This window comes from Zeugodacus cucurbitae, chromosome 6, assembly GCF_028554725.1.
Source record: "Zeugodacus cucurbitae isolate PBARC_wt_2022May chromosome 6, idZeuCucr1.2, whole genome shotgun sequence".
Classification (NCBI taxonomy): Eukaryota; Metazoa; Arthropoda; class Insecta; order Diptera; family Tephritidae; genus Zeugodacus; species Zeugodacus cucurbitae.
The window spans coordinates 60,735,657-60,750,813 of NC_071671.1; the positions used below are offsets into that span (position 1 = coordinate 60,735,657).

The 15,157-nt window shown below is 35.7% G+C and overlaps 1 protein-coding gene and 1 long non-coding RNA gene across 4 annotated transcripts in view; one reads left to right on the forward strand and one right to left on the reverse strand.

Moving 5' to 3' along the window:
- LOC128922653 (uncharacterized) overlaps nt 1–15,157 on the reverse strand; it is a 267,064-nt gene that overhangs the window by 114,523 nt on the left and 137,384 nt on the right. The window contains exon 4 of the long non-coding RNA XR_008471836.1: nt 4,878–4,916. This is a non-coding gene — a long non-coding RNA (uncharacterized LOC128922653). The remainder of the gene's footprint in view (nt 1–4,877; nt 4,917–15,157) is intronic.
- LOC105219379 (protein Shroom) overlaps nt 1–15,157 on the forward strand; it is a 242,275-nt gene that overhangs the window by 91,470 nt on the left and 135,648 nt on the right. For all 3 annotated transcript variants that reach the window (XM_054233875.1, XM_054233874.1, XM_054233873.1), the window contains 2 exons: nt 540–730; nt 12,779–13,083. In XM_054233875.1, the coding sequence (XP_054089850.1) occupies nt 540–730; nt 12,779–13,083 (496 nt within the window). The remainder of the gene's footprint in view (nt 1–539; nt 731–12,778; nt 13,084–15,157) is intronic.

Consider the following 15,157-nt stretch of genomic DNA (forward strand, 5'->3'; position numbering starts at 1 on the left):
TTATCGGTGCATGCTGCCAGTTATGCAATGCATGTTGTTGTTGTTGTCATTTAGTTGCGTATATTTGTGGCATGTTATTTTAGCCTAAACTAACGCAATACGCAACGACATTGCCACTGATTCCAGCATGTGGCACATTGACACTCCTTCCGCTGTCTGCCACTTGTTGTAATTGTTGTTGTAAATAGTTTAGTTACAAGCACTGTTGACAGTGTTGCTCTAGCTGTTTCTGCAATTCATTTTTCATACAAATTTTTGTTGCAACAACATGCATGCAACATAGACGAATACACCGTAAGGTAGCTAGCTGCTGCAGCCAGACATAGTATAATAAATAATCCAGTTAGCCGGTTAACTGCTTGTTGCTGCCACTTTAGCTTATAAGTGCTACATGCAACATGGTACATACATATTCATAATCAAGCCAAACAACTTACCACCAACTCAATCAATCTTTAACCCTCACAAACACACACAAATATTTCTTGCATTTTCTTATACTAAATTTTGTCTTCTTCTTCTCCTTTTTCCATTTACAGGATGACATGAGCGATCAGTGCAGCCTCACACAAGCCGGTCTCGAGGAGTACAACATACGCGCCTCATCCTATTACGATCAGCCAGCGATGTTGTTCCATCATCAGAAGCAATCGTCGTATGCACAATCGGAGGGGTATCACAGTTATGTCTCCAGTTCGGATTCCAGCTCGGCCACACCATTCCTGGACAGGTGAGTCTCGAGTCTTGAGTCGCAATCAATGCGCCTCTCAAATATACACCATATCCATATGTTGTTAGTGCTCGCATTTGGCGCGTGTGATAGCCTGCCTGTTGGTTCTCCGCTGCAGCGCCGTTGGCTATCTATTGCCCGTTGGCTCTTAGCTTTTGCCTGCTGGCCGTTTGTCATTTGTCGTTTGCTCATTTTGCTGTTTATTTTTGGCTCATCGATGTTGCAAGCAACTAACAACAGCGTGCACTTAGTGATTTGTTGCACGTTCGTAGCAGCGTTCATATGTAGTTACATGCCGGGCGTCTGCTTTGCTGGCTGGCTGGCTGCGGGTTGCAAGTTGTTCTCGCAGACAATGCTTGCATGGAATGTGACAATTGTTGTTGTTGCTGTTTTTTACTGTCACAAAATGCTTGCCATACAGCTGGAATGCGTTTGCGTTGATGTTTTACTTAATTTATTGATGGAGAAAAAAGTGCGCTTTCGAACAAGTGTTATCATAAAATAACATAAATAAGGCCTATAGCTTACGGTGAAAAGGAGCTGAATGAAGAGATCTTGGTAAAATGTTTTTCGATGTCTGCTTCAAAAAATTAGCTCCTTTTTAGTATTTTAAAAGTATGGTTATTCCCCCAAATAAAATAAAATAGAAGTTCGGCTTATTGAAAATCGATTCAAATAATGCTTCGTCCTTCACAATATGACCCAACCTGATTGTGAGGGTTAATAACAACATTATAGTATAGTATATAGTAATTGTTGTGGAAGGTTATGTCACATCGACCTCGAATTTTAAATTTAAATTCACAAAAAGATATCTGTTATGAAATACCCCGAACAAATCGCAGAATTTCCGAGAAGTCATGTAGAGACTAAGGTAGTAATCTGGTAACCGATGTCCAGGGCATACTGGGATTATGGAGGGAACACTTCTCCGACCTGCTGAATGGTAGAGAAAATCAGCATCAGGAGATGGCGAACCCGATTCCCCAATCGATGACGATGGAACGGATGTTCCATTACCCGACCGTGAAAAAATTCAAATACGGCGGCGAAGAACTGATAAGCTTCTTTGCAGAATATGGTCGGATGAAAGCATGACTGTCGTTTGGAATCCCAGTGTGCTCTGGCCAATCCATTAAAAGGGAGAACCCACAATCTGTGCCAATTATCTTGGAATAAGCCAACAAACTGATTGGACATTATCAGTGATGCTTTAGATCTGAAAAATCTTGGATAAGACCTGTGAAAAGAGGATCGACACTCACCACCTTTTTGTCGATTTTAAAGTTGCTTTTGACAGCACGAAAAGTAGTTGCCTTTATGCCGCGATGTCTGAATTTGGTGTCTACGCAAAACTAATACGGCTTTCTAAGCTGACGTTGAGCAACACCAAAAGCACCGTCAGTATCGGGAAAGACCTCTCCGAGCCGTTCCATACCAAACGAGGCTTCAGACAGGGTGACTCACTATCGTGCAACTTCTTCAATTTCAAATTTCAATATTGATATCATCGGAAGCAACAACCGCGCCGCTTGTTCTGCTTTTTCAGACTAGATAAAGAAGCGAAGCGTATGGGTCTGGTATCAAACAGGAGGCCAGAGCATTCGGATCTTGGCTCCCATTTCCCTGTTGACAGTCATAACTTTGAAGTTGTATATAGTTTATTTGGGAACCAGCATTAACAACACCAAGAATGGCAGCCTCGACATCCAACGCAGAATCACTCTTGGCAACAGGTGCTACTTTGGACTGAGTAGGCAATTGAAAAGTAAACTCCTCTCTCGACGAACAAAACCCAAATTCTACAGATCGCTCATTATTTCCGTCCTGAAATATGGCGCAGAAGCGTGGACGATGACAAGAAATGAGAGAAATATTTTGCGTAAAATTTATGGTCCTCTGAACATTGGCAACGGCGAATACCGCAGACGATGGAACGACGACCTCCACTCCGTTGGAAAGACCAAGTGGAAAGTGCCCTGGCTTCATTTGGTGTTTAAAGTTGGCGCCAAAAAGCAAGAAGGAGGAATGAGTGACACTCTCTGGTGGATTCAGCTATAATCTCTTAAGCGGCTTCTACGCCAAATAGATATACTTATATATATAAGCAGTATAAAATCCACCGAATGATTGAAAATACGTATATGTCGTATATGGAGCTATAAGAAATTTTAACCTGCTTTTGTCCATTTTTGGCACAGAGGCACACTATTATAAGGAACACATCTACTTTAAAGTTCTTTAGAAATCCGAGCGCTTTATCGATATTTTCGGCCAATAATTATCCATAAACACTGAGGTCACCATTTTCGATATCTAGGGTCTTGAAAAGTTATAATCCGATTTTTAGACAGGCAATGTCACACTAGAAATGCAGTAATTGTACAAATTTTTGTTCCAAAATCTGCACTAGTGCTTAATTTATAACTGGATTTCAACGCTACTCGTCACCCTGATCACTTTGGTATACATATGTAACCCACTTGGAATAATTTTACAACTTTTTTGTAAATAGAGTTGCCACATTTTAATTTTTTTGGCTTATTTATAGGTATTAAAATTATTTGTATGAGAGTTAAACAAATTATAATTTTTGTTTCTGATTTTTTAGTGACAGAATTACCAAGTACCATAAAATATTAATTATCCATAAATAAAAAATAAAATATTACAAATGTGTATATGTACTCATGTACAAAGTGTTACAAGTACATATGTAAATAAGCAATGGCAACAACTATAATTACTTTAACGGCGGCATGTCTTAAGTCATTTGCCGCACTTCCTTAAGTAACTCGTACACACCAGCACGTTGTTTAAACACGGCGGCTATAATTCCAGAAACCTTGCGGCTATCACTTCAATGTCGCTGCTTGCAGCAAACGCTTTGCACTTAGCATAGTGTGGCACTTTGGCACATGCGTGCATACTTTGCATACGCTAACGCATAACTTTAACGCATACAAGCGCACATACGAACATATTAAATATGTGTTGACAAATAAAAGCACACGCACAAGTACCATTCACCTTTGTCGAGACTTATAAACATACATACAGTTACTCTTATACATATATAGACACGTCATATTGTGCCTTACGCACTTGAACGACACTCAAGCTTCTATGAGGCATTTACTTGCGCACTCAAAGACAGATATACATACAAAAATAACTATGAATGTGTGTGTTATAATGGCGCACAAAGTGGTTGGCCGGCAGCTCATGCGGCTGCTCTAGGCTTGATGAGGTGTTTGGAGTTACAATTTATGCAACTTTGTATGTATGTAACTGTATCTACGTATGTATGTATGATTGTGCTGCTGCTGTGACAGCGCCAAAGGTTTATGGTTTTAGTAGTCAGTGGCGCAAACGCAATACCTTCAATGCGTAGCGCGCTTGTGGTTTTTCTGATTCTACACAGCCACCACTGCCGCCATGTGCAACGCATCAAGCGAGTTTCTACATACATACATATATATATAGTATATAACTAAACTCGCTACTTTTCTAGTTTGTTTCACTGTCATGTGCCCATATGCACTTGCAACTATGCGTGTGTATATATATTTATGTATGTTTGGCTATGCGCCTGTCAGCGATTTCCTGAAGTACCACTTGCGCGCTATTTGACGCTTGACCATGGCAAGTTGGCTGTTGCGCGTCACCAACAACAACAACAAAAGTAACAACAACAGCTGCAGCGGCGCTCATAAATATGCATTTAATAGCGTTTGTGTAATTAATGTTATGTTGTTGTCGTTCAACACGTTTGAATTGCTTGCAACATTGCGTAGATTGCTACTAAACCAAGTAGTTTTATTTTTAATATTTTTTTTTTTGTTTTTATTAATATTTTTGTAGTACACTCTACAGAGCAGTAGTGTCACTTAAACTTGAACTTGAAATGCAAATGCAGCGTTGAAGCATATTTAAGTGTATGCGAATTTGTTTAAACATGATTAAAATGAGATATGAGTTTCTAGTTATTTTTCTTGAATAAAATATTTTAAATACGAAAAAAATAAAAAAAAATAATAAAAAAACGCTTTTTAACCCAAATTGTTGAATTATTTAGTATAATAGTATTTTGTTTAATATATTTTGTTTTGATAAATAATATTAATTTTGAAATTTATATACTCACCACGTGTTGAATTTGGATTCATTTTTTCGTTCGGCAAAGCTGTAACAAAAAAGTTTAATAATTACTAATTAAATTAATTAAACTATAATATAGTTTGGAAATAAATTGACTAGAAAGAAAGAAAAAGATACTACCTTGTATGGAAGAATCAACACAGGCCATATATTAAAAACTCGAGAAACCATCAGATTGTTAGGTAATCTCATGTTTCATGTCTCTAAACTGACATATAAACAGTTATTGAAAATTCTACTTCATTTCATACGCTTTCGGATGAGCTCGACTTATTTTATTTTATTATTATAAAAGTCACTAACACATTATATTTTCTACGTAGTACGTTTTCGAGTAGTTCAAAAATATTTTGAATTTAAATTTTGAACATTACGTTGTCAAATATCTCCCTTCCGCCTTTTTGTCTTTTGAATTTCGCGGCTATGTATAAAGCACTACAGGGCTCCTATCTGGCAATACTATACATCTTTGAAAGGCCTTTACACAACCTTGCTGCATGATTTGACGCAAAAAAACCTTTTGGACCGAATCAACGCCTGTGATATGCTGCTGAAACGGCACGAATTCGACCCATTTTTAAAGCGGATGGTGACTGGCGTCGAAAAATGGATCATATACGACAATATCAAGCGAAAACGGTCGTGGTCGAAGGCCGGTAAATCGTACCAAACAGTAGCCAAGCCTGGAATGACGACCAGGAGGTTTTGCTGTGTGTTTGGTAGGATTGGAAGGGAATCATTCACTATGAGCTGCTTCCATATGGAGAGACGCTTAATTCCACCATCTACTGTGAACAACTGGACCGCGTGAAGCAGACGATCGACCAAAATCGTACAGAATTAGCCAACAGGAAGGGTGTAGTGTTCCACCAGGACAACGCCAGACCACACCCTTCGTTGATGACTCGTCAGAAGTTACGGGAGCTCGGATTGTTTTATCGCATCCTATATGGTGGACATAGCGCCACCTGCTCCTGTCCATGGTACAAAGTTGAACTCACAATAAGCTTGTAAAAAGTGTCTGTCCGCGTTTATCGCAAATAAAGACGGGACTTCTACGAGGGGGTATTATTAAGTTGTCGTCTAAATGAAAACAGACTATCGAACGAAACGACGCATATTTGAACTAAATCCGATCACTGTACAACTTTACATAAAGCATTGAATAAAGACCAAAAAGTCGATATTTGACAACCTAATATTTGAATCTTCTTCTTCTTGACTGGCGTAGACACCGCTTACGCGGTTATAACCGAGTCTAAAACAGCACGCCACGTATCCCTCCTTCTGGCAGTTTGGCGCCAATTGGTTATTCCAAGCGAAGCCAGGTCCCTCTCCACCTGGTCCTTCCATCGGAGTGGAGGTCTTCCTCTTCCTCTGCTTCCACCAGCGGGTACTGCATCGAATACTTTCAGAGCTGGAGCAGCTTCATCCATTCGAACAACATGTCCTAGCCAGCGTAGCCGCTGTTTTTTTATTCGCTGGACTATGTCTATGTCGTCGAATAACACATACAGCTCATCGTTCCATCGTCTGCGGTATTCGCCGTTGCCAATTCTTAAGGGACCATAAATCTTCCGCAAAACCTTTCTCTCGAAAACTCCTAGTGCCGTCTCATCGGATGTTGACATCGTCCACGCTTCTGCACCGTAAAGTAGGACGGGAATGATGAGAGACTTGTAGAGTTTGGTTTTTGTTCGTCGAGAGAGGACTTTACGTTTCAATTGCCTACTTAGTCCATAGTAGCACCTGTTGGCAAGAGTGATTCTGCGTTGGATTTCCAGGCTGACATTGTTATTGCTGTTAATGCTGGTTCCCAGGTAGATGAAGTTATCTACAACTTCAAAGTTATGACTGTCAACAGTGACGTGGGAGCCAAGACACGAATGCGCTGACTGTTTGTTTGACGACAGGAGATATTTCGTCTTGTCCTCGTTCACCACCAGACCCATACGCTTCGCTTCCTTATCCAGTCTGGAGAAAGCAGAACTAACGGCGCGGGTGTTGTTTCCAATGATATCGATATCATCGGCGTACGCCAGTAGCTGTACACTCTTGTAGATGATTGTACCTTCTCTATTTAGCTCTGCAGCTCTTATAATTTTCTCCAGCATCAAGTTAAAGAAGTCGCACGATAGTGAGTCACCTTGTCTGAAACCTCTTCTGGTATCGAACGGCTCGGAGAGGTCCTTCCCGATCCTGACGGAGCTTTTGGTGTTGCTCAACGTTAGTTTACATAGCCGTATTAGTTTTGCAGGGATACCAAATTCAGACATCGCGGTGAGTGATGGTGAGTATCGATTCTTCTCTCTCGGGTCTTTTCCAAGATTTGGCGCATGGTGAATATCTGGTCCATTGTCGATTTTGCAGGTCTAAAGCCACACTAATAAGGAATACCATATGAAAAAATATACAACTAAGCTCAACATACAACAACAACATAAAGTAAAAGTATTTTTTTCTTAAAAAGGCAAATGTATTAAAAAATTCTCCACTTATCAGACGGTCCACCATTTTTTCTCAGACTCTTCGCTACAGCACCGAAATCAGACTTGTTTAACCTTTGACATATAATCTTTACATTAAATGTTAACACAATGTAACTCGGAAACGGCAGCTCGAGATCAGTTTTAACTTCCCCATTACTAACAATAAATAATATAGTCTACTATTTAAATAAATGGGATCCTAGTTACAAGGAAGCTGTTGTAATAAATAAAATGTATTAAATCGACGCTAAAATCTACAAGATATCAAAATGCAACACAATTTCACCGACTTTCACTTCAACCTCAAGAACACTCTAAATTCTACAAATAAACTTCTACTGCCATGTATTTTACAAAATTTTACATTAGAGGCCGTGTGAGTATCGCAAACGCACTCTAATGCCCTCATTCACACCGACAACAAACAGTGCGACATGCCATTCCAATATCGCAAACAGAACTCTCACGACACATTACAAGCCACAAGCTACACACCGAACTAATGTCAAAGAAACTGTTTTGAATTCCATAAAATTCTTTCGAAACACACAGTGCTTTTTGCAGCAGCAAACACAGTGCGGAAATTCGTTTTGTATATGCAACAAAAGGTGCACAACTGTTCACATCCACTTAGTCAGCCAGTCAGTCAAAGCGTCAGGCGAGGCGTTCAGCTTATATGACCATAATTCGCAAATCAACTTCGATCATAAAAATAAATTCAAATCAAGCAAATACGCCGAGACATCAATAAATGTCTGGGCAGTCGATTTGTTCGAGTATTGTGCACCGCAATTTGCAGCAACGTGCAACAAATTGCATTCTAATGCCTAGCGCTGACTTGCTGGGTGTGTGTGTTTATGAGATTTCTGACATTTGTTTCACACAAAGCACACATACGCACATACATTTATGTCATTCGATTTGGACTTTGGATTGGTCGCATTCGGTGGTGCGCCTGCTCTCTCGCTCACTGTATGTCTATCGGCCGTCGACGGACGGCTTAAGCAGCCGCATTCCAAACATGCTTATGAATATTGTTGCATTTAATTGTTGTTGGCGTTGTTGTTGTTGCGGCTGCAATTATTATAGCCTGTTTGTTTGCCTAGTCTGTCTGGCATTTTAGCCATTTGCAAGGTATGTTTGTGAGCTGCCACTTCTTGCTTTATCTCTACCTTCGTCTTGTCGCGCATATAAAATATTGCACTTGGATTTCAATAATAAAGCTCACAGCTGAGTGGGTGTGAAATCGTACAGTCGTAGATAATTTGCGAGTGTTACGGTGTCAAATGCAAACGCATTATTAATTTCCACCCCACACGACATACCACGGTACAATACTACCTTACAGAAGACAACCGGATGTATGTTCGACACAAAGAGACGAAAAAAAGATGACAAATAACGGTGATGCATTGTCGGAAAGGAATTTTATATGATGTCTGTAGTCTGGAATTCGGGAGCGAGAGAGAAATAGTAGGTTATTGCTGATGGAGAAATTAGTAGCTAAGAGTTTTTTGTCTAATGCAAGCTGAGATCAACTTTTTTGTCTTAAATATTAACTTTCAGAACAATTTCTCGAGACAGTCTTCGTATTAGCGGCATGCAGTTAGTAAAAAAGCTTCAATAGTCTATCATTACCTCTCCATATATTATATTTGATCTCCTTTTTGATATTCGGTTTCCAGTCAGCTATTTTTATTATAAATCAAGATAACTGTCAAGCCAACCTCTATATCTTCGACTAATTTCTGACGCTTCATAAGTCGACTCTTTATACTAAAATCAATTATCTATTTTTAGGGTTAGCAGGGTCTAATTCCATGTACTGTATCCAACTTCAATACCATCATTGTTCTGAGCATTAAGCAAGTAAGCTTTTCCAAAGACCTACTTTCTTTGTGATTTCGAGCCAAAAATACAACTACGTCTCAATGGTTTCACATTTAGTTTAGATTAAGATCTATTGTTGGAATCGGTTGTCTTATGATGAAAGGCTCTAGGATAATCCATAATCTTATGTACCATACTTAGGCTATAGAATATAGGCCTATTTTCATAAGCCGGTTGAGAATTGAAATTGATATTTTATATGTTTCGTTCAAAAGGTGAATTCTCATTGGCATATATGTATTTGGTGATTCGATATAGATCCACATTAACACAATACTGTCTTTCTTAGTATACAAAATCAGTCAAGCTACTATATTATGTTATTAAAATTTTTATATAAAGTTGTTTATTTAATTACATTTCCACATTTCAATGTCCATCATCGTACTAAAACCATGTGCTCAGCACTTACTAAGCTTTGTTTATTTTTATTTTATTTGGAAAAACTCCTCTAAGAGCACATAAGCTGACAAGCGGCGCTTAATGTCGATCAGCTGTTTGATTTAAATAAATTACGAAAAATATTGTACAAAAAATAAGTGCCAAGTCATATAAAGTGTGTATAAATCAAGTGCTTTAGCAAGAACTAAAACAACAATAACGCCAACAACAACAACAATAATAATAAAAAATTAATAGAATAAACAAGTCAGTCAACAAATCATCTAGTCGCGCCACAACCGAACACTCATGTCAACATATTTCATTCTTTTTCACACCATCTACAAATATTTTACATTATAACAACAACAATGGTAGCAATAATAATAGAATATAGCAATTACAAAACCAGCTTTGAATTATCTTATTCATGCAGAGTAATTAATGCTCTAAAGACACTTTGTTTATTGTGCTATTTGAGGTATATTATATGTATATGTAGTTTGAGGCTGTCAGGTTTATAAAGTTTTTTTTTTGCGTTCAACACACAAAAATTAGAAAAAAAGTGCCTTCAAGCTACATTTTATGATTTCGAGTGCGAGTTACTGAAGTGGATTTTTTTAATTATTATTATTATTTTTATTTTTCGTTTTTTTTTTTTTTTAATTTTTGTTTGTGTACTGTTATTATATTTTTCTTTCTTATTTTTCATAATTTTTAATTCTCAATTCTTAATTATTTGTTATATTTTTTATTATTTTATTTTCATTTTTTTGCTTATTCTTCATATTTATTTCCATAAAAAAATAAAAAAAATATTTTGATTGCTTTTCTTGTTTTGTACTGTTTTATTTTTTTATTTTTTATTTTTACTTTTTTGTCACAGGTAATTACCAATGTTAACAATTTATTATTTGTTCTATAAGAATGAAATTGAAAGCTGTGACAATTATGACTGTTTGTCATTGACTCAAATAGCAAGGAAAAAATCAAAAAAGATATACAAATATTCAAAATTTTATTTTATTTTATTTTATTTAAATATAATTTAATTTAATTTAATTTTTATTTTAAATCATTTTATTTTATTTTAAATTTAATTTTTATTTTATTTTATTTTATTGTATTTTATTTTATTTTATTTTATTTTATTTTATTTTATTTTATTGTATTTTATTTTATTGTATTTTATTTTATTTTATTTTATTTTATTTTTTTATTTTATTTTATTTTATTGTATTTTATTTATTTTATTTTATTTTATTTTATTTTATTTTATTTTATTTTATTTTATTTTATTTTATTTTATTTTATTTTATTTTATTGTATTTTATTGTATTTTATTGTATTTTATTTTATTTTATTTTATTTTATTTTATTTTATTTTATTTTATTTTTTTATTTTTTTATTTTATTTTATTTTATTGTATTTTATTTATTTTATTTTATTTTATTTTATTTTATTTTATTTTATTATTTTTTTATTTTATTTTATTTTATTTTATTTTATCTTATTTTATTTTATTTTATTTTATTTTATTTTATTTTATTTTATTTTATTTTATTTTATTTTTATTTTTATTTTATTTTATTTTATTTTATTTTATTTTATTTTATTTTATTTTATTATTTTTTTATTTTATTTTATTTTATTTTATTTAAAAAAATCCACATTTATTTACTTTTCTTAATATTTACCAACAACAATGTTCCTGTCAAAACTTGACACTACATAAAACATGCTTCAAAAAGTTAAATTGTATGTAAAACTTGATGTCTGCCCAGCAAGCTGTCTGTATGTCAATTGCTTTGTCAGTTAATTGGTATAAAAATGATATACGTGCATAGCCTTCTGTTTAATACTGACTGAGTGATGTATAAACAAATGGTGGCAATGGGTTGATGCCCTGCTCGAAAATCTAATGATTGCAAATTGATGTAATTTATTGGATAGTAATAGAAATAGTAACAGGATACAAAATGTTAATTTGCGAAAGCAAGGAAATTTCAAAATTTATATATCAGTTTTAACGATAATTTATCGATAATTTTTAGCACATACTTTGTCGAAAAAATAATCGAGTAATAAGGTAGATTTTCTATAAATTACTTGATTTTCCTTCTTCACGATCAATAAATTTTTCGATATATTTATCGATACAAGTTTTTCCGATTATCGATTAAATTTTATATATATCTCAATATTCAGAAAACAGGCTTTGTAACGAATAGTCAAATTTATCAAACTATGACGATGTTATAAAGTTAGAAAAAGTATATCGATTAACCTCATTTGGATAAATAAATTGAAGTTTGTATCTCGCCTTTTTTCTCACGAATTTCCTGCAGGGCTTCAACTCATTTATAACCGCATGTTTGGTATTTTATTTAATTCCCAGTGTACTCATTTATTTCTATAAATATTATGTCTGTCTCAAACCACAATTGATTATTGGCATTGACGACGCTTGGGGGCAAAAAGCGGTTCAATCATGTGGAAGCAGATCGTGTAGCGCCGATAAGTCAAAGCGCGCGCAGCTTAAGTCAAACAACGGGCTGACTAACAGAATGACAGATCGACTAACTGTATGACTGACGCGTTGTACTCGCCAAGTGGCTGCACGTTATGCCAAATAGAAGGAGACATACTCACATATACATACATACATATAAGTCATGCCGCCAAAGCTCGTATGCACTAAAACCATTTTAATGGCTTGTTCTTAAAATTAAATAATTTTACTTTTATTTTCAATGGATTTTATTAATGTATTTTTGTTTAGTATTATTCTTTCCTCCGGTGGCTAGACATTTGTGCTAGTTCCGCATTGGAAGTGGAAATCAAAAAGTGATTATAAACCATTATTTGCTGCATGAAATCAAATCTAGCGGGCTGTGGCTTTAATGTGAGCGCTTAAAGCTCGCGCTCAAATCGCGCATGTGCAGATCGTGTCGACGCTTTTAGAATGCTCAGTGCTTTATTATATATAAATATATTTTTTGCTTTAGCCATGATTATTCATAAACTCAAATTCGTTAATTAAATATTTTTCGCTTTTGTTCTCATTATTTTTTGAATAATTTAATTTTTCATAATATTTTGTTTTTGTTTCTTCATTTTGCGCAGATTACGTCAGGAAAGCGAAATGTTGTCGCGCCAATCCTCCCACCATTGGTCGCAGAATGACTTATCCTCTGTGTCATGCGCTTCGATGGCGCCTTCACCAACACCGCTGCTGCTCTCCACACTTGGTCGTGACGCGACGCTTTCGGGTAGCGGCGGTAGCAGCAACACTGGCGGTGGCGCTCAGCAACAACACAATAATAGTTCGGAGAGTACTTCGTCGACTGAGACACTAAAGTGGTTGGGTTCCATGAGCGATGTGTCCGAGGCCAGTCATGCCACTGGCTATTCGGCCATCTCAGAATCAGGTGAGTTGATGGGAAATTCGGAAATTGATGTATTGGTGTGAGTTCGGAGTAAGATTATTATTGGGAAGCATTACTATTTGAAATGTATACCAGAGCCAGTTACAAAGACATATTTTGAGAGTCTACAGTTAAGGATGGATAGATTAAAAGTGGATATTTGAGAATGTACTTGACTCCAAGCCCCTGCTGAGTGAAGGCGCGTGTCTGACGAAAGTAATTCTGTGATATATCAATGACATAGAACTTGCCTTGAGCTTCGAAGAAGTCTTAATTTCTTTACAAATCATTTTCATGATGACTTATAGGTTCTAGGAAGCTAATTACTGGGAATATCGTCCTCCTGACAATAGTCTATGATCTGGTTTCAAATAAAATGAATGTTGTTTCCGAAATTTGAAGAATAAGAACCTGAAAGATCAATTATTACTTCGTAAGGGAGACTATAGCAGTCCCCTGGGTGATTTTTGCTTTTATATTGGAATTCGTCTTTGTATTATCCGACCTATAACAATCTGACGCGTTTTAAAAAATGTTTTCAATGCTCTTAGAGAGGATTAGACTATATATATGAATTTTGATTTTATTTCGGGAGCGACAAGCTAAGCTAACTAACCGACGACAAATTGTAGACAATGCAAATTTAAGACACTTCCCCATTTATAAATGACGAAAATTTTATCTGAAGAGTGTCTTGAAGACAAGTGTTTATTCTTAAAAAGTAACAATACCAATATTATTATACTCGAGCTTTACTACCGTCTTCCTCCAAAAAGTTAAATAATGAAAAACTTTCAGGGATTTTTTTTGCCAACTTATATAATCTCTTTACTTTCTTAACAAATCCACTTAGTGGGTGTGGCGTAATGCGCAAATGTGATTATGATGAGATCAGCATGTGTTCAACCACCCCGACGTGCGGTTATTGGCCATTTTCGAAACAATTTTTTCAATTATTTAACGGTTAAGCTTCACCACAGCTTTTTCTATAGTTTTCTTTTTTCTATTTATCTTACTAGTTATTGTTTTTGCCAATGGCCAGTAGACGACGATGATTAATGGTCTCTACAATTTCGTGCGCCAATGCGAATACCAACACCGGCTAGGGAGCGCAAAAAAAAAAAACAGACAAGAAAGAGGATAAAAGCGAGCATATGTGAGCGCTCACATAGAAATTGTTGTTTTTAAGATTATTTTTGGCAGCTTAAGAATTCCATATTACACTTTTGAATTTGAAACATTTTGTAAATTAATTAAGCTGCCAGAACTTGATGTATTCTCGTGTCTTTTCTTTTTGTCTTGAATTTTTTTGCAGCGTAATTTCTCTACACGCTTTTGCGTGGCGTCCAAAAATTACCGCCATCATTAATCGCTTGCCGGTTCGATCGATAGTTTGATTGCACGTTTTTCGGCAACGCGCAGGTCATTGGTATTACATAAGACCAGCACATATACTCATACATAATACAGATTATAGTATACACTTGCCAAATCGAGAGTTTGTCATTGCTCACAGCAATAACAACAACTACTAGAGTACCCATAATTATATCTGTCTTCGCAACTTTTCCATTAACTTTGTGTATCAAGCGTTATAGTGACGCGCCTTAACCCACTTTGGCTGTTAAGCTGTGCTTTAAATTGCTTTCGTTTAATAAGAGCTAAAAAAAATATAAACAAATTCAAATCACTTGGTTGATAAGTTTGTTTAGTCTAAATAACGGTTTTTGTAATTGTTCTTCTTTGATTAAGCGCGCAGTTTGGCTCAGCTCAATTTAGACCAACCCAACTTTGAACCACTAAGCTCATTACACTTTAACGCCCGCCGTCTCAGCTGGTGTTAGCGTTGTCTACAAATTGTTTTCTTCATGCGTTCCAATTCTAATTGGTTTTCGAAATTCTAATTGATTTTTTACTCGGCTTGTGGGAACAAAATTGTTTAGTATTTTTTTTTTTTTTTTGTTCTGGAACACCGTTGTTTTTGCTAAATTGTTGGGAGTGTTAAAAGTAACTAGTTAATTGCTATTAAGCTTAATCTGCTGTCTGAATGTAGTTGGTTGAATGCTATGAAATTCTG